At 41.1% G+C, this 21,277-nt stretch overlaps 1 protein-coding gene across 1 annotated transcript in view; it reads left to right on the forward strand.

Annotated features, from left to right (window-relative positions):
- LOC117557816 (centrosomal protein of 89 kDa-like) overlaps positions 1-16,856 on the forward strand; it is a gene marked incomplete at its 5' end in the record, with an annotated part of 113,451 nt that extends 96,595 nt beyond the window's left edge. Inside the window, one exon of the mRNA XM_034233761.1 lies at positions 14,395-16,856. Within this exon, the coding sequence (XP_034089652.1) occupies positions 14,395-14,695 (301 nt within the window). The remainder of the gene's footprint in view (positions 1-14,394) is intronic.
- Positions 16,857-21,277: the final 4,421 nt, after the last annotated feature.

The raw sequence follows: 21,277 nt of genomic DNA on the forward strand, positions 1-21,277 counted from the left end.
CAATCCAGTTTTTCAAGATTACAGTCTTTGTGACAATACATAACAGGAAAAAAAGATCTCCTTGGAGATGCTCTGCTGAAGTTATACACATCTCCCATGGACATCATTATGGTATGAGTGGAAGGGCTATATCACTGTGGATCATTGCTTTCTTTGTTATGCCAAAGCATTTGCTTCAAGCGCTACTTTAGAAATAATTGGAAAGGAGATGATGCATGCAATTGTATTCCCAGCAGTAGCCCAGTGTTTTTGGATAAGAAAAGTGTTGAAGACTTAATCTTGTTCTGCACAATGTAGATACAAGTTTGAAAATAAGTTTTGGGAGCTGCTGCAGTGTGTGTCCCCCGGGTGTCACCATTGTTACCATTGTCTGCTGTAGACATGATGGTGCTGGCGGTCGCACAGCAGATTTAGCAGATACTGTGACACTGGTCATGATGCACTCGAAGGAATCCGCTGAAGATTATTGCACTCTTTAAAGGTCCCATGTCATGGCCATTTCTACTGATCATAATTCCATTGTTGAGGTCTACTAAAATACATTTATACTGTGCAATTTTCCAAACTCACATTGGTTTCTCATACAGCATCTCCGTAAAGTATGTGTGTTACGACTGTCGCCTTCCTGTTCGTCTTAACTGTGTTAATCTGTGTGATATGTAAATGAGCTGTGCGGTTGCCCTGACGTGATTGGCTGCCATCTCCTGGTCCGCCTCCTGAAGATTGTGATTGGAGCACGCCGGCCCGACGCACTCCAATCGCAGCGCACAGCCGGCGCACACCTGCTGGAGATGACTACAAAGCCTGGGGACAATTATCACTCTGGAGGCTCTGCTGTGTGAACAGATGCCTCTCGCTAGTTGCTCTACAAATCTGTTAACAGTGGTTAACTTGTGTGGTCTGTGTTTGTCAGTATTGTTGTGATTAGATGTGCTTAGATTAGTTTAGTATTATTTGACTGTTGTCCTCTACCTTAGCTGTGTTTTCTTACAGCCTCCCTTTGTTAGTCTGTACCACTTTAATAGTGAGGGTTGTTTTGTTGTTATTTAGTTCGTTAGTACCTATTTCTTTGTATGTAAGTAGGCTCAGTTTTTAGAGTCCTCCTTTTGTTTGGTTAGTTATCAACCTGTGCTCTTTTGGCCTTTTTGTTTGTTCCAGGCTTCATGCCTGCCATTTTGTTTACCTCTGCTATTTAAAATAAACCCATTATAATTATACCAATTCCAACTGGTGTGTGTTGCATTTCCTCATCCCTAGTGGGGACCTACCAATATGCATTCACCGGTATTCACTCTCTGTCCTACACGGCTTGTTGGAGCTCTTGCCCCCCCCCGATTGGTCGGGACGTTGCGAGGCTCGTTGCTGCTCGCCGCTGCTGCGAGGAGCGGACATGTTTCCGGGTCGGTGATACAGCGAGAACAAGCTAAACTCATCCTGAGCACACACAAACACTCACAGCCGAAGTAAAAACAATAAGTGTGGCTTGATATTGAGTAAGAAAAAGGTTTATAACGCTGTGAGAATGGGTCTGCGGAGAGCATTTCTCCGCGATCCCAACTAGGCAGGGTTCGTACGGTCATTGAAAACCTGGAAAAGTCATGGAAATTCAAAATGCAAATTCCAGGCCCTGGAAAAGTTATGGAAAACAATGTTTTTCCCAAAGTTTTGGAAAAGTCATGGAAATGTAACTAAAGTTGCGTCAAATATAATTTACATGTTATCTAATCGCCGAAATAATCTGCGGTCGCGAGCTGTTATGTGCCATCATGACGCGCATGGTGTTATTTTTTAATATATGAAGCGCAAGCTGTGTGCTCGAATCTTCCTGCCTGTCGGGCCGGCTGAACTGTGCTGCTCAGGGATGAGGGTCAGCTACATTATCTACGGTGCGTTCGTTAACTGTGCGGAGTCACTGTGGCACAGACTGAGCCGCTGGTGAACAGCTGTTAGAATAGGCCGTTTAGAGCAGAGCGTGATGTGAACTGAAACGTTTTTCTGTCACAATATCATTTATGGAATCGTTGAGCTAGCTAGCTAGCTAGCTAGCATACATTGTCAGTTTTGTCACTATCTGCTAACGTTAGCTTTAGCCTTCGTTTTCTAATAGTTTTTTTTCATAGGCTATAAACGGAGGTGGTATAAGTATAGATATTATGCTAGAGTAAAAGTAGAAGTACTCAGATCTTGTACTTTAGTAGAAGTACGCAGATGATGTTCTTAAAAGTAGAAGTACTCAGATCTTGTACTTGAGTAAAAGTAGAAGCACTCAGGTCTTTTACTTGAGTAAAAGTAGAAGTACTCAGGTCTTGTACTTGAGTAAAAGTAGAAGTACTCAGATCTTGTACTGGAGTTAAAGTAGAAGTACTCAGATAAGTAAAAGTAGAAGTACTCAGATCTTGTACTCGAGTAGAAGTACTCAGATCTTGTACTTTAGTAGAAGTACTCATATATTGTACTTTAGTAGAAGTACTCAGATCTTGTACTTTAGTAGAAGTGGAAGTACTCAGATCTTGTACTTAATAAAAGTATAGTACTCAGATCTTGTACTTGAATAAAAGTAGAAGTACTCAGATCTTGTACTTGAGTAAAAGTAGAAGTACTCAGATCTTGTACTTGAGTAAAAGTAGAAGTAGTCAGGTCTTGTACTTGAGTAAAAGTAGAAGTACTCAGGTCTTGTACTTGAGTAAAAGTAGAAGTACTCAGTCTTGTACTTGAGTAAAAGTAGAAGTACTCAGATCTTGTACTTGAGTAAAAGTAGAAGTACTCTGATCTTGTAGTAAAAGTAGAAGTACTCAGATCTTGTACTTGAGTAAAAGTAGAAGTACCAGAGTGTAGGAATACTCTGTTACAGTAAAAGTCCTGCATTCAAAATGTTACTCAAGTAAAAGTAGAAAAGTATTATCATCAAAATATAGTGAAAGTAGCGACAGTAAAAGTAGTCATTGTGCAGATTGGTCCATTTCAGAATAATATATATGATATGTTTCATAATGATTGATCATGAAAGTGTTCTCAGAGCTGGTAAAGGTGCAGCTAGTCTGAATGACTTTGTATACTGCAGGGTAGCTTGTGACTTTACTCCAGGTGGAACTAAAGTCTGATTTAACACTTGATTAGATTTCACATCATTCATCCACATCTGTAGAGTAACTAAAGGTATTAAATACATGGAGGTGGAGGAAAAGTACACCATGTACCTCTGAACTGTAGTGGAGTAGAAGTACACCATGTACCTCTGAACTGTAGTGGAGTAGAAGTACACCATGTACCTCTAAACTGTAGAGGAGTAGAAGTACACCATGTACCTCTGAACTGTAGAGGAGTAGAAGTACAAAGTAGCAAAACATTGAAATACTTAAATAAAGTACAAGTATCTAAAAAGTGTACCCATGTATAGTACTTGTTGAGTTTATGAACTTAGTTACTTTACACCACTGGCTATACAGATAGAAAGACTAAGCCTTGCACAGAGGCATGACAATACATTTTCAAAATGCTCAACAGTGCTGCCAAAATTATAAACTGACTGCTACACAATTAAAATAAATGCTTTTATATATTTCTATTAGATGTGACTCTTTGGCGTTTCTGTTATTATTGACACTGCTGCTTTTAGGGATTCTCCGATCGATCGGTCACCGATCGAGATCGGCCGATACTCACTCTCTACCGATCGATCGGTGCTCTCTAAACATGCCGATCGCGAGAGCCGATCGCATGACGTAAAATATATGACACTTTTCTCTGTGTGCGGCAAAACAAGCTCGCCAAAATGGCTTCACCGGTCTGGCATTATTTGAAGGTGTCCGAAAAAGACAATAAAATAGCGGTATGCAACGTGTGTGAAGCAGAGATCCTGCAGCTCCGCCCGCCGGACCGGTGAGCGGGACGAAACACACAAGAGTTAGACCTAACACACTTAGCTATTGATCTACCTCTGGAACAAGCTAAACTAGTTATTATAAATATATGTATTCTTCACTGTCGGGTCACTCATTACTGGATCAGTGAGCTGCATGAGATACTGACAGGCTGTCAGGAGAGGGAGAGAGGATAAGAGAGCGCTTCCGCTCATTTCTCCCGTGTTATTATTCAAAGTGAATGTAAACTTGAATAATGTACATCATTTGAATGTAATAATTAAGTTGATTGTTGTTTGTGGAAGCTCCAGTGAATGAGCCCCATTAACTGAGTTTTAAACATCACTTTAAATCAGGGATGGGCAACTTTGATGGTGGTGGGCGCCACATCATTGATGTACTGGCCACCATGGGGCCGCAGATTGACTTGGAACACACACACACACACAAATTCCATGTGTTGTATGTAATTATTAACGAACATACTAAGTCTGACATCTTCATTGACATTTTACAATCAAAGGGAACATCCCCAAAAAATGGGAACATCCTCTAATAAGCTCACTAAACAAATATCAGTTCACAGAAATTGTATTTCATTTTTACAAGTGGCATGTTTGTATTGAACAGGTTATTAAACAGTGGAATACAACTATTTTAAACTATTGGAAAGCACGGAAAATGTGTGTGTATTGAGATTAACTATTAGATGACATGCACATGAAGTCATGAACACTAACCTAGACATTAGTTGTCTAACTTGAACCTAAAACACTTGTAGCCTGTCTCTGCTCACGCACAATAAGGGGAGTGTCCACACAGACACCTGTCAGCCCGCACTCTGCTGTTTCCTCAGCACCACTCCCCCTCCCTCCCTCTGAAATGAATGAAAAGCGTAGTAATCATAGATAACACGGCAGGGTCCGTGACAGTTTGTTTTCATCTGATTTCAAATAAACAAAGTCTTGGTTTTAAGAATATTAAACTTGTTTCGCCAAATTCAGATGATAAATACAACTTGTAAGCTTGTAAAGGCATAATTACAAGAGGCAACTTAACGTCACAGCAGGCATAACAACAGCCGGTGTTTCTTGTGAGGGTTTCCCCGGGAAACAAACACAATACACACAAATGCGTCACAGATTATTTCGCGGTATTTGAAATCATCTACGCAGCTCGCGACGTAACTAGGAGTCTAGTGGACGGTATCAGTACTACAAGTAAAAAAATAAAATATTTTTTTTTAAACATTTTTTAAATTAATTACATTGTTTATAAATTAATCTGAGGGCCGCAAAAAGAGGAGGTGGGGGCCGCATGCGGCCCATGGGCCGCCATTTGCCCATCCCTGCTTTAAATGGAAGATTTAAAGTGATGTTTAAATCTTCCATTTAGGCCCCGCCAGGGGCGGATCTACGGGGGGGCAGCTGCCCCCCCCACTGTAGCGCTTTTCCCCCCCAGCTGCCCCCCTAACTTTTGTTTCCCTAAAACTGTACTAAGACAAACCTACACTATTTCCACAAGCTTCTCAAGCAACAAAACAAGCATTACATTAGTTAAAATTGAATCATTTTAAATATCATTTTAGGCCCGTTAAAAACGCAGCTACGGCCCTGCATTAAACTGCGGAGCGGCGTTCACACAGACCGCGGCTCACACCGCTGCAGAGAGGGAGCGAGCTGTCCCAGCACCTATGGATCAGCTTCCCCTGGGAGCATTTCCCTTTCCACTAGTTTTGTTTTTACTAAGGACGAGAGCTTGAAACTAAATATTAATAAAACGCTGCCGTTTGAATCGATAGCGTTTAACAGACGGGCGCTGTTTGGGGCGTTACGTTACAAAATACTACGCAGACAGCGTTAGCTGGGAGATCGATCACTTTGCTAAACTACGCGGTAGCCTACTATTAAATCCACGTAAACTACACATCACAGCCATGAGGCCAGATCAATGAAACCAGGATACATCCTTTACCGTCAAAATTGGATCCAAACACAGCTGCCTGTGTGCGTTTGATCAATACTTTCTGATGTTATATTTATGATATGCTACATATTAGCTAGGCTACATGGCCCTAACGTGTAAAGTTATACAAGCATTTGTACCAGTGCTTTTCACAAGTAGACTCTTGCAGGCCAGAGTATTGGAGTGATTCAACAACAACAAAAATACATATGAGAAGTGATCAGGACGAACAGAAAGAGGAAAAGGAAAAGAGAGATGAAGAGACCAGGAGGGTCAGAGCAGGAGGAAGAGGAGGAGATGAAGACATTAGTGAAGAAGAAGAAATATATGTGAGGAATAAAGATGAAGTATCAGAAAGAGGGCCAGAGGCAGGGATCAGGAGGCAGAGGAGACTCCAGCTGGACCACATGGTGTGTTCTTATTCTCCTTACATATTCCATTACAGCAGCACAATCTAGCAGCTCTTAGTATTGACAAATATGTATTGAAATGTGTTGCTGCACAGGTCACCTTTAGCTCTCTGAAGAGATGGGTGATGTCATTTGTGTACTTAATTATAATTAAGTACTTACAGTATGCAGAATTCTGAGTATTCTCTGAATCGGGTGCCTTTTGGGACTTTATATCTTTGAAAAATGAAACCAAAAAGTTTGGTCATAACATCTGGTAGTGGACTACTTACATTTTCCCACCTCAGGCACAAAATATAAATAATTACTAGGAATTTCCTTGAAAAAATTTAACAGGGTTGAAGTTTTTGACAAAAAGTAGGCATGAGACCTTGTTTAGCTAAGATATGGCACCATATGGAAGTCAAGGACATTACAACATTGTAATATTTTGCAAAACTATTAATTATTTACTATTATTAATTCATACAACAGAGTTGAAATGTTGAGTTTATCAATCTTAATCAGAAAATACAAAAACTGAAATATAGGTAAGAGAAGAAACTGACACTTCTGTGATGTAATTCCCTCAATGCAGATCACACATGGACTGATCCACACATGGACTGATCCACACATGGACTGATCCATTATTTTAATAGGAGGGTAAATGGTATGGCGTGACGGGGTTGAAACAAACTGAGGGACAATATTGCAATTTCATAGATAATTCAAGTATTTTTTCAGAATTTCTTTTTGATCAGTTAAAGTTGACAAGTATGTGATTATATTAGCAGCAACATTTTGGGATAATTGGCCATTTTGATTTGTTTAATATTAAATTAATATGTAATAATGCTTAGTGAGGACATGCAAATATGTCTGTCTAAGACAACCAATTTTTTTTAAAACAAAATATATATTTAATTTTACATTGTAATGCAAAACAACCTGTTCCATTAATTCATTAATTTAAAATACATTTTGTAGTTTCCTTTCATTAAAAATGGTTGAGGTAAGCTTGGGGGACTCAAAGGGCATCCGATTGTTTGTCTGAACACCTTGTTTCTCTTGTGCATTAAGAACACTTGTGTTAGGGCATGAATTAACAATAAATAGGTTATATACAGTATAAAATACCACGTACTGCCCGCCCTCCCATGCCACCCTGGCATGACCTCTTGCCTCCCCTTTGCCCCCCCATGTAAAATGTTCTAGAACCGCCACTGGCCTATCGGTACTTTAAAGAGCCTGTGACAGCATCCCAACAACTGTTGTGCAATGAAATATTGGGCTACTAGTAATCTCGAACCGTCAGTTTAAAAAAGAAAAAGCGATACCGTTCCGTTAAATATCAATAATTTCGAACATCGCGGGGAAATTCCTTCGACTCATTTTGAAGTTTTTGGGGAAGCCGGAAGTGACGTCAATGCGGGAACGCTTCACTGTGCAGCGAGAGAGCCAAACACGGACAAAGTGTGTTGTCATGCGTAGAAATGGTGAATTACTGAGTTTAGGCACGTTAATAACGTTTTAATGAAGTTGACTACAGTATATTCATATTTGTCAGTGCTTTCATGTCAATTCGGCGAACATAAACATAAATGATCGTGGTGAAGATGATGATTACATTAGGATTAAAAATCGGTAGTGCGAGCTGCTGAATTTCCTCCCGTAGGATGTGATATAAAAACAAATCGATTATTTTTGTAGTTGTAAACTCAAGTGGATGAAACTACATTTATTAGTGCTTTCATGTCAATTCGGCGAACATATGATACATTAAATGATCGTGAGAATGAGGATTACAAATCGTTTGTTTGTGCCGGTCTGCATTTCCTGATGAGAAAACAAACCGATGCTTTTTGTAGTTGTAGTACACCAACATGGATTAAACGTGTGGTTTTTTCACCACAATGTTGGGGAAATTAATGGATAAAATGCACAGATTATTATTATTATTATTATTATTATTCCCACTCCGATCGGGACACGAGGTCCACCGTTTCCCCGCAGCGAGGCTCCCCCCGTTGACAGTTTACGTGGGCTGGGTGCAGTCGCGGACTGGGTGCAGTCGCGGACTGGCCATCGGGACGAATCCCGATGGGCCGGTACCGAAGTGGGCCGGTCGGATAAATCACTAGCACATCCCCCATATGCGGCGCGTGAGGCTCAGGTTTGGGAAGGCTAAATAACTTTTTTTACCTGACGCTGCCCGCCTCCGGCGTCTATAGAAAATAGATCAACTCACGGAGCGTCCACACAGCAGCGTGCGTTGACGCTTGGAGGTGGGCGTATCTGAAGCTTGGGGATTTTTTGCGAGCAACGCGACCAACAACCAATCACATGAATCTCCTGCCCCCGACATACAAAGCAATAGCAATGTTAAAACGAAGTAAACTGGATATAAAATCCCCAAACAGGCGAAAACCTACCAGATTCACCCACTGTCTCTGCCACCTCCCTCCGTGCCTCGCTCCTCCGGTTTGTATCCCGGTAGATCAACAGACTGATCATACAGCACCGGGTGATTCACTACCGCTATAATGAATTTTCCCTCCATTTTTTTGAATATGAGGAAATGACCTGCGTAGTCTCTCCCAGCATACACGCGGTTTGATTGGCTAGCTTGTACTGGCAGATTTGCATACACAGGATTTCATTGGCTGACGCCTCCGTCGAGGCGTCAAAAGTTGAACATTGCTCAACTTTTGACGCCAACTACGCCAGCAACGCTCCACGTCGCTTCCCAAAATGCAGTTCGGCTAAAAGTGACTTCACCCCATTCAAAGTGAATGGGCAGAAGCGTTGGAAGCTTCAACGCACGCCGCTGTGTGGACGGGCCGTCAGTGTGCGGAGTTTAAATCTCTCAAGTCATATTACAGGATAAAGGAAATACAGTTTAAACTGCCGTATGCAGAGAAGACGCCGACGTGTCGCACTTATCATTCATATTACATCATCAATCAGATCATCGATCATATAATATCATAATATATCATATATTTCCTTATCTGCCGTGTCTGGCCGTGCAACACTTACAGTGTCACATACTGTATGCAGAAGTATTCTTTTTAGCAACACATTATGTTGACGAAACACTCGAGTCAAATGTAATTAAAGTCAGATCCACTCGTGTCTTAGACGTGAACGCGCTCTCAGCTGGTGAGAGAAACCCTGGCTTGATTTACCGAGTTGATAACCAGCGTCGTAGGACCGCTTAGCGAGATCTCGTTTTTTAGTTTGTTGTTAGTTTGTTTGTTACTCAAACATATTCAGGGTCTGTTGAACTGGCTTCGTAGTACAGGGCACAGGTGGCTAGCAGCGCTAATGTCAAAGACACAGACATTGCATTATATTTGTATTTTACCAGGATGCAGTGACACAAATATTTACATATTTACATTTACTATCTACAGCACCCGCCGCCCCTGACATCCCCCACTCCCCCCGTTGACAATTTACTAGCGGTACCGAAGTGGGCCGGTCGAGAGTCCCGGGATGATTTTTAGTCCCATTCCACCACTGGCTACATGACCGTATGATCGCCCATATTGACGCACCTAATTCCTAAACTTCTAACAGATACAACATAAAGCGATCCTTCAGACTCATATGAGCTCTCAGACACGTTCAACATTAAACTGTCATCGCTGTCTGAGCTTGCTGCTGTGTGCACCATCGTGCGTTTACATGCAGATGCTGGGATCCTGAACGGTGCAGCTGGAGCGCTGTGCCCGCAATGACGTCACACGTAATTTGGCGGGACTTGAAGAATCCCCGAGCAGATCCAGGAAATGGTCAACATTGAAGGGCAGATTAATGGTTATCAAAGTACAAATATCCAAAATCAGTTCAGTAACGGTTTTCAAGGGGACAATATTTACTCAAATTGATGGGTTTGGATGATGGGGGAAACTCGTGTCACAGGCTCTTTAAGAATGACGGGGAAAAGTACTCCGGTGAGAAAGCGCCGTTTTAATAAGAGCCGTGTGTTCAGCGCTCTGCTTCCAATCCCTGCACTGCAGCCGTGCCTGCAGTCCCGCCCCTCTCAAGCACGCTCTAAGTCCCTCCCCTCTCTCATGCACGCGCTAGCTGCCAGAGCATGTGAGAAAACGAGAAGCATGGCTGCAATAGGGAGTGCAACTGCCGCTGCGCCTCGGCTTGTTGACAAAAAAGACGCCAGAAGCGAAATTTTGATGTATTTTAGCTATATCTCTGACAGTGAGGGCAAGCCTACGGACACCACGAGGCCTGTCTGTAAGAGATGTTTTAATTTGATTTAATACGAATTCTTGTCATTTATTTTATTTATTGTTCTCATTGTTTAAAAGATTGTGTTATGGTTATGGTTCTGGTGTGAAATAAAGCACAATAATTACATTTAAGACTGTTTCCCTTTTTTTAAGAAAAGTATCGAAAAATAATCGGAATCGCAATTCTTGACTTGGTATCAAAACCAAAATGTTGGGATCGTGACAACACTACTCCTGACAGTTAAACCTGATATTTAGTAGGTCTGTTAAGTATTGAATGTTGATAATTCTGACGTAATTTGGCCGGTCAAGTTTTTGACAAAAAGTAGGCATGAGACCTTGTTTAGCTAAGATATGGCACCACATGGAAGTCAAGGACATTACAAAATTGTAATATTTTGCAAAACTATTGTTTATTTTTGTAATAAACAATTATTCACTATTATTAATTCATACAACAGAGTTGAAATGTTGAGCTTGTCAATCTTAATCTGAAAATACAAAAACTGAAATATAGGTAAGAGAAGAAACTGACACTTTTGTGATGTAATTCCCTCAATGCAGATCACACATGGACTGATCCACACATGGACTGATCCATTATTTTAATAGGAGGGTAAATGGTATGGCGTGACGGGGTTGAAACAAACTGAGGGACAATATTGCAATTTCATAGATAATTCAAGTATTTTTTCAGAATTGATTTTTGATCAGTTAAAGTTGACAAGTATGTGATTATATTAGCAGCAACATTTTTGGGATAATTGGCCATTTTGATTTGTTTAATATTAAATGAATATGTAATAATGCTTAGTGAGGACATGCAAATATGTCTGTCTAAGACAACCACTTTTTTTTAAAACAAAATATATATTTAATTTTACATTGTAATGCAAAACAACCTATTCCATTAATTCATTGCTTTAAAATAAATTTTGTAGTTTCCTTTCATTTAAAATGGTTGAGGTAAGCTTGGGGGACTCAAAGGGCACCCGATTGTTTGTCTGAACACCTTGTTTCTCTTGTGCATTAAGAACACTTGTGTTAGGGCATGAATTAACAATAAATAGGTTATATACAGTATAAAATACCACGTACTGCCCGCCCTCCCATGCCACCCTGGCATGACCTCTTGCCTCCCCTTTGCCCCCCCATGTAAAATGTTCTAGAACCGCCACTGGGCCCCGCCCACTCGATCGGATCGGCGATCGGTATCGGCCGATACTGATTCCGGCGATCGACGATCAGCGATCAGCCCCGAAATTGGCGATCGGAGCATCCCTACTACAAAGTAGTTATTATTACCTGCTGCTTTAGTTGTTCTGACTGCTAACATCCTGTTATTCCTCATTTTAAAGCCGATATCCCGTGGGGTCAGGGGTCGGGTCCTTGTCACCTTTTTCATACCTGATGATTTTACCTCCCTGACTACAGTTGCTTTAGCGTGTAGAAGATAGTAAGCCTACTATTTGATTTGATAGGCACAACATGTTTCATATGCAGACCTTATTTTTCTGTTCCATGTTAAAATAAACCATTTTCAGTGGTAATTTTTTTTTGGTCATGGAAAATGAGGTAAAGGTCATTGAGAAGTCATGGAAAAGTCATTGAAAATCATTGGTGAAAAAGTGTATGAACCCTGAATAGGGAATAGGTGTGTGAGGTGCTCTGCGGATTGGTCCATTTGGGCCAATCCGGTCATTTGTTGTTGATCTGGGTATTCACATGTCACAGAACCCAGGAAGAAAACAATGGAAAATGAGAAATCTCCAACGAGGCGTTCTGGGGCAGCATAGTTTTTTTTTTTGTTAGAGTTGTACTCGCTACAGGGTGTACTTTGAGGGTTTTTGACTCTGCAGACCGTTTACATGCAGAAAAACCTTCATAACATACAAGGGGATGGGTAATAACCGGAAAAGCATGACATGGTCCCTTTAAGAAAGTAGGGATGAACAGTTGGTCTTCCTGTGGTCAGCCTGATCACACTGCAGTCACAGTGATGTATGAATGAGCTTCATTACCACCACATGTCACCTGTTTTCCACCTTTCCTAACTCCAACACACACTTGCCTTTAATGTGTTGGGTTAACTCAGTCTACGTTTTTTTATTCTTCTGTATTTCATGTATTTACTGTACGTAAAGCCCCAGAGAAGCAAATGAGCAAAAAGTTTGGTATGTAATAAAGTGTTTTCCCCTGACTTTCCCCTGGAATAGTTTTTAGCAGGTGAACTTTCCAGCATATGAGGCAAAAGTGAGTAGTACATCAGGAAAAAGGATCCTGAAGGAAAAATAAAATGTCCCTGGAAACAGTTAGCCTTTTAAGTGTTTTGTCAGTATATTTAATATGACTATGTTAGCTAGGCTAGCTAGCTAGCTTACAGCAGAACTGCAATAATCTTGGAAGGAATCCTGTAAATAAATTGTTAAAATAAGACAACAAAGCTTACATTTTGGGTAACTTTCCAATAACACAGACTTTATAATGCGTTGTTTCAGTAAACGCTGTGCATGTTTCATCCAGCTGGTTAATGTGTTCTAAATGCTCATCACCTCAAGCTCAACCTTGACAAGACTGAGCTGCTCTTCCTTCCGGGAAAAGATTGTCCCACTCTTGACCTAACAATCAACATCGGCACCTCAGTTGTTTCCCCGACTCAGACTGCAAGGAATCTGGGTGTGACCCTAGATAACAACCTGTCCTTCACTGCAAACATAGCTGCTACAACCCGTTGCTGCAGATACACGCTTTACAACATCAGGAAGATACGTCCCCAGCTGACACAGAAAGCGACTCAGGTTCTGGTCCAGGCTCTCGTCATCTCACGCCTAGACTACTGCAACTCCCTCCTGGCTGGTCTACCTGCATGTGCCATCCGACCTCTGCAGCTCATCCAGAATGCAGCGGCTCGTCTGGTCTTCAACCTTCCTACATTTTCCCACACTACTCCGCTCCTCCGCTCCCTTCACTGGCTTCCGGTAACTGCTAGAATCCACTTCAAGACACTGGTACTTGCGTACCATGCTGCGAATGGATCTGGCCCTTCGTACATCCAGGACATGGTTAAACCGTACACCCCAGCGCGTGCACTACGCTCTGCATCAGCCAAACGACTCGCTGCGCCCTCGCTGCGAAGGGGACCCAAGTTCCCATCGGCAAAAACACGTGGGTTTGCTGTCCTGGCTCCAGAATGGTGGAATGAGCTCCCCATTGACATCAAGACGGCAGATAGCTTGCACATCTTCCGGCGCAAACTGAAAACTCATCTCTTTCGACTCCACTTCGAGCGATAGAACTATTAACGAAGCACTTTTATACTAATAAAGGGCTGGCTTATCTAAAGCCAGTTGAGTAGCACTTGAAATGTTTGGCTCTATGAAACCTGATGTACTTATATGATTCTGTTTTCTTCAAGTTGTATTTTGTTGGTCGAACGCACTTATTGTAAGTCACTTTGGATAAAAGCGTCAGCTAAATGCAATGTAATAATAATGTAATAAATGCTGCCCATGTGTTGTGAAGTTGGTGAAGATGTTTCTTCATTTGCAACTGATTTGGCACATTTGTGTTTTTAATTTGCATTTTTTTTGAAACTACAGCGTGTTTCTCTTAATGGAAATGTTTGGGGCCGTTGTTGCGCATTTGCTCCTGTTGGCCAACATCTTTTTTATCCTGCTCATAACCATAACCCAAGAAGTAGAAACAATTAAGAACAGACTTAGAAAATGGATCACCAGATTGTTTTTTCTTTTAAATCATTTAGGTCCATTTTATTTTTTCAGCCTTTATTTTTTTGTATTATGCTCTGCCTTTCTGGTTGAATTACATTTCCAGAAGTTTGTTGTGTTTTGATATATATGTAAGTCATTGTATCGGCTCGCCTGACTGGCTTCCTTGTCTTCTCTCCTCTCTTGTCTCCTCCAGGGAAATAGAGGAAGAGTTGGAGGTGGTGTGGCAGGCAGCGACCCGGGAGAACCAGCAGATCAGGGACACTCTTTTGGACTTGAGGCCCTCTGTAGACCTCTCCAGTATTGCCTGGCCTTCTCCAGCTCAGGATGAAGCCAACACATCCGTCCGACGACAGGAGCAAAGCTCCTCACCTGTCCTCTTCACCTCACATGAAAGCCCCGGGCTGCAGAGAAGGTCCATATTTAAATCTGACTCTGGTCACCAAAACATCTCCTTGGACGAAAAACATAAACATGGGCTGGATTTCTATTGCTAAAAGTCATAAACAATAGGTGTTCACTCATATTGGCAGCATATACTTTATTAGTTAAAGTCCTGAATGTGTCAATGTAGAGACTTCTGCTTTTATTTCGTAGATATTATCTCAGACTTGCTTTAAACAAACCATTGTAAGACAAGCATAATGAAACAGCTTACTTTATATAACTGCTCAATTTTGAGTATGTGGCCAAATATACCTGACATCAGTCTAAGTCAGAAAGACTGCCATTTTATAAAGGTTTTTAATCTATTGCTCTTTTTAAATTTGCCTCAGGGGTTATAGACCATGCCACATATAATAGATGAAGTTTACCCAGGAGTGGAACAAGTTGCATAATTCTGCTTGATAAAGGCATAGGCAATGTTGCCTCCTACTAGGCACATCTGGTAATAGATTCTCATTGTCACAGTGTGACATGGTACCGAACAGGCAGCAATGGAAAAGCTACAGGTACATTAGTATGTTCAAAATGAGTCATTTGGAGGATATACTGTTGATTGTGCTTTAGGGAATTTCCATGTTTAAAAAACTGTTATTATAAAATAAAAGGGAGAACAAGTGTTAGAATAAATGTTTATGCACAAAGAAAAGCACATCTTTAAATACATGATTGGGTTTATTTTCATGTTATAACTGATTTTTTTCAACAATCAGATATATTATGGCAAATTTTGCTGAATTAACTACCTGATTTGCAATTAAATCTGCTTCAAACATAGTGAAAAGGGAACAAAGTGTCATTCAATGGGACAGATTGTATACAATTAATTGTTTTTCTCACTTTTAAGTAGTTGTGAAACCAGTGGGCTTTTATCGTTGGGAGTGCTCCTTTTCAAATACATACGTAACACTAGCCATCAATTAAGAACGTGTCATGACGCATAACCGTTTTCCAGCAGGATGACACAGAGACCACGAGGCAGAGTACTGTCTGCGTAGATCTACCACAGATCCCTGCTGACTGACACAGAGCAGCGTGACGGCGGTACAGTGGCTCACACACGTATGAAAGCTGTTAAAGGATGAGGAATATTTGTAATAGCTGGTGTAATGGCAGACTGTGCACCCCCCTACCAATCAAAACATCCTAAATATTGCATTGAGCCTTAGGCTAATAGTGATGGGAATTACGGCTCTTTGAAGGGAGCCGGATGTTATGGCTCCGTTCCTTTCCGAGAGCCGTTCAAAAGAGCTTGGTTTTTTTTTTTAAAGGGGGGGTTAATAGGTTTATCTGCGAAATAATCACCAGGATAATGATTGACTATTGCCAGAAATCTACTTTTACTCACAGAAAATGTTTAACTTGCTACATCTCTCAGGCAGCCAAACTACTACTCAAGCAGTATGCGTTATGCCATGATCTATGGCACATTTGCATTCAGGAAAGCAAGTTCCCGTAAAGACGAGTGGATTTATGGCAGGCAGTGAAACATCGATAAAAAGAACATAGGGCTCGGTTCCCTTCGTTCGTACCAAAGAGCCGTTCAAAAGAATCGGATCGTTCGTGAACGTCACATCAGTATAGGCTAAATATAATCAGCAATTAACATTTGTACATATGCTTTAATCATCAGCAAATAATGGTTACATTTGAAGAGACAGCTTTGTATCTGCTCTCTAAACATTTACAAAGTTGTGAATGAATAATATAAGTTTCCAAAAAAACACCAGAAAAACAATCACACATTGCGACAAAACATGATCTTTGAATCATCCTTGTTACACATCTTAAAATTCACCAGATTGAGAAGGTTTTGGCATTAATTCACCAAACAACACAGATTCATACCATGATAGAATGAAGGTAAATATTTGAACACTTAAAAGTCTTACTGGCAGCTGCTAAGGACCAAAAACTCTTGCCAAAAGAAACGGAGAATCCCCGTTTACAAACTGGTGGTTCTGGGTGCTGTGATTGTTTCATAGTGGTTAAAATCAGAACTGAAGGCAATGCCATATGCTCTTGATTTCACCACCTTCAAATTGAAGAGCTCCTAATTGATGGCTGAATTCCAAACTGACCCCTTCACCCTCCCAAGACAAGCTTTTGGACAAACTCCCCTGTCCCCTCTCTTCGACAGGAACAGGAAATGTCTTACATTTTCATAACAACGGTTTTAAGTCAGCATATTTCGGACAAAAAATCAATAAAAATTACAGAAAAATGTGTAACTCTTTTTGTTTAAATCTGATGTCTATGAGGTGCTCGGTTTCTGCAACAGTCCCTGTAAATAAACACAACTTCACAAACTAATTAACAATTCTACTGTTTTCTAGACTAGACACGGGTATACAATTAAGAATACAATGTAACCTTCAAGTTCAAATCAGTATAACAATATCAAATGTCTTTGTGCTGTTTATAAGTAAATGTTTGCATGGAAATATTTGTACACAGCATGTTCCCTGATAGCACAAACAGCCGGCACATGTTCAGGTAGGGCAGCAGGTGAAAACAGGACCGATGTAGACTCGCTGTTGGAGGGCCTGTTCAGCCACCCCCACCCCACACTCGTTGGTTTGGAATAGCCCCACGGGAACGCAAACGAACCGAATTCGATATAAAAAAGTCTTCAGTTCACACGGATACGGCTCAATAAACGTGTCCCTTCACGCGAGACCGCTTGTCCCGCTGTAGTACATATGCCGGCCCTGTAAGTGGCGCTGTACTTCCACCACAAAATACACCAAAAGCAACGAAGAAACCCCCCGAGCATGGTTGCCATGCTTGCCTGGTTGCCCTTCTGTTTATTCTCCGGGGTGGATTTAGCAACATGTTGTTCATGTAGTTCTCCATGTCCACTTGTTGCTGATGGTTGTGGTAGAGGAGCTGTAGATTTTGCACTAACATCTGTAGCATGGTCAGTAGCTACTGACAGCTCTACTGACCATGCTACAGCAGAGGTGGGGAGAGGCGGGGATATGGCTTCATCGTTATCAGGAAATGATCGTGGGACGTACACACGGAGCCGTTTGGCCCCCCAGAGCGTTCCGTCCGCAGATCTATCCACCTTGGGACCCGTTATCGTTTTAGGGGTCCGTTTCCGCGGTTCCGTTACGGCCTCGTGTGAACGAACGGGCTATACGAAAGAGAAAAGTAGCACATACAACCCGTTTCGTTCCGGTGTAAACAGCGCCTTTGATGTGGGTGACCCTTCACGAGAACGCACAAACATAGTTTGTAGTAGTGATGGGAATTCCTGCTCTTTTTAGTGAGCCGGATCATTTAGCTCGGCTCACCAAGAAAAGCCGGCTCTTTCATCTCCCTAACGGCTCTTCATTTTACCACATATACATTTTATAATTCAATCAAATGTAGCCCTGTTTTGACTAATGATATGTGTACACATATATCACTTAAATTATTCAATACATCCTTTGTACTGAAGTATTCAAAAGTAAGAATGACATGTTTAATAAATGATTTTCTGTGGCCAAATGTTTTCATTGCATTTACAGACCCTTGTAACTCTCTGATACCACCCAATGAATGCACTGACTTGCTTGTAGAACCACGCTACACAAAACAGATAGCAACACCTATAAAAACTTAAGCATAGACATTTAAAAAAAGAGGCTACTGTATCGACATTTTAAAATTATATTTAAAGAAAAGGCCCTGACAAAACAGCAGGGCTCTATTTCTGTATTAACTATAGAAAAAAAGACAGCAACAGCTGACATCAAATCTTTGCTGAGCCTAAGGATAATCATAAATAAATAACAGTGAAAAGAAATATATTGCAATGCTCAAAACAGCAGCATCCAACAGTCTCTAATCCTTGGATATTACATGTCACTGCATGCATGCACGCAGCTGTAGCGCGGAGATCATCATCATCATCATCATTCTGTCTTGTATTACTTAACAAAAAACGGCTCATTCGCGGGCCGGCTCCCGTCGTTCACTTAAAAGAGCCGGCTCTTGGAGCCGGCTCTTGGAGCCGGCTCGTTCGCGACCGACACATCGCTACTGGCTTGACTGTGTTTTCCGAAGTGGGGGCTGGCATGACCGCAGTCTGTTTACCCAGTGTTTCCTGACATGAAACGTTTTATTTCACCTTGCTATGTGTTTTTAACGTATATTAAAAAACGGGGACAGTTTCAACCGGGGACAGGGCAATACAAACGGGGACTGTCCCCAGAAAACGGGGACATCTGGTCACCCTAGTCTACAAAGGACACATTTTTGGAGAAATACACGTTCACTTACTCTGGATACAGTTGAAACGTTTTGGGGGATATTTCTTACTTTAAAACGGTATTTCCCCTACATAAATTGCAGCATGTTGCAAACCCACAGGTATTGTGTGGCTACAGCGTGCACATGCGTGAACACTAAACTGGCATCCAACAGTTTGAAGTCTACTGCAACTGTAGATATGTAATTGATGCATGCATTACTTTTTATATGATTGTGTTCTCCTCTAAGCCTTAGTCTTGCATCAAACTGAAGAAACCACAACTGTGAAATAGTTTCAGGAAATAGCTTCTTGTTCTGACAAGACAGGGCTGTGGGGTAACTTGTCCCACTGACTGAAGAAAAACAACAAAAGTCATAACACGTTTTTATCTGTTTATTTTCACATGATTATTTAGCATTTTAGTCTTGGAAAGGTGCTATTTATTATCCATCTATTTTCTGCAGACAAATCATTGCTTGTTCATCATTACTAAAATACGAAGAATTTTAGTAATTACTAAAATATCATTACTAAAAAAAATACGAAGAATCCGGTCAGAGATGAAATAAGTATTCAGATGCTAGACCACATAGATCACAGTCTAAAAATACTCTATTGTACGGTAAAGTCCAATATGTTACTTAAGGTAACACAAATAAAAGTACGCATTGTAAGAATTGCTTTTTCAAAACTGTTGTTTATTATACAATATTATATGTTTCCGTTTCTTTATTTTTTAAATAATTGAATTTGTCAATGTGGGGCACATATGTACTGGAAGACAGGGGCGGACTGGGACACTAATTCAGCCCGGGACGTTCAGACGCACCGGCCCACACACCGAGCCGCCGCCCACACATGCGGGCCACCCTTGTAGCCTACAGATAAATGATACATCTACTATGCTCATATACTGTATACTGTTATGGCTAGATTCCCCAGAGTCAAGCCATAACATAAAAGAGATGGACAACAGGAGTAAGGTGCAAAATGAAACCTTCCTTTAGTTAAGGTTTCTTAAAAATGTCCGTGTCATGTGTGAAGTGTGTCAAAGTGGCTGACTGTAGGAGTCAGTAACGTGAATGTACAATTGGGATTAAGGACAAAGTACAGCTAATGGGTATAGTCAAAAATGGTTGCCTGTGCCTGGCTGTAAACAAAAAGAAGTGCCAATGCACATGCAGCTCAGATATTCAATCAATGCCATGTGGTCTAACCAACAAATGATTCTAATAGTCATTATGAGAGCACTTGTCCAGTATTAAATAACCAACTTCAAGGAATACAATATCATGCACAGTAATGTCAATCACTAAAATGAATGCAATAGTGAATTGGCCACACATCTCTGTGTCCTTATTATTCAATATTAATATGATTGAATATTAATATTATTTAATATAATTATTTAAAATTATAATATTAATATTATATAATTTAACTTGGAATATCATGAGCATATGACTCTATCCTAATGCATCTAACTGTATGCACAATATAATAGTCTGGCCAGCCCTGCAGCCCGTTCTAGGTTCTGATTGGCTCTCTAGGTTGGCATTCTTGCTTCTGACTGGCTGTCCAGGTTGTCAATCACAGCCGTGGGCATATTATACTAGTCGTAACATCGCTAAACTTTTTTCTTGACGGTTTTCTCAGTCAACTAATGCTATTGCTAACAGTAACATAAATTAACACAGCCCTGCACCTGCTGTCATTATATGCCGGGTCTGTGGTTCATCATCTTCCTTTTCATTCTCCTCCTTATTACTGCGACTGGGAGCGGGAGCCCTTCTACTAAACAGCTCTGTGATTTTCGAAAATGTTCCAGCATCTTCGTGTGGCAATTTTCGTTTTTTCATTCTGGCTTTTTCAGCCCCACCCTTTCTTTTTTTACTGTTCTCCATCTTGTCTTTCTCAATTTCACTAGCTAACTTACTGATCAATCATCAAACGAAGCTAGGGAGCTTGTCTAATGAGTGGACCTCTGACCATACTTGCCAACCTTGAGACCTCAGAAATCGGGAGCATTTCAAAACCACCGCGGGGGGGGGGTGTTAGTGGATCACCGGAGCTGTATTAGATTAACATCTACACATGCTTATTGTAGTTGTAAGTACACTGTCTTGCAGCCTGTAGCACCATCCTTGATGGAGCTGGCTGGACCTGTATTTTTCAGGAAAGGAGTGAGCAGAGGGTATAGTTGTCGATTCTTGTTCTGTTTTCTGTGACTATCGGCTCACCCTCTCAGACTTTCAGTTGCGCGCGCTACTAAAGAGACGCGCTACTAAAGAGACGCGCTACCACGGAAACCAAACAATGGTGTAGCTGTATTAAAGTCTGAGTGCAAACAGTCCTGAGTAAATCTGATTTTGTCAGAAATCGGGAGAAATGC

This window comes from Gymnodraco acuticeps, unplaced genomic scaffold (assembly GCF_902827175.1).
Source record: "Gymnodraco acuticeps unplaced genomic scaffold, fGymAcu1.1, whole genome shotgun sequence".
Lineage (NCBI taxonomy): Eukaryota > Metazoa > Chordata > Actinopteri > Perciformes > Bathydraconidae > Gymnodraco > Gymnodraco acuticeps.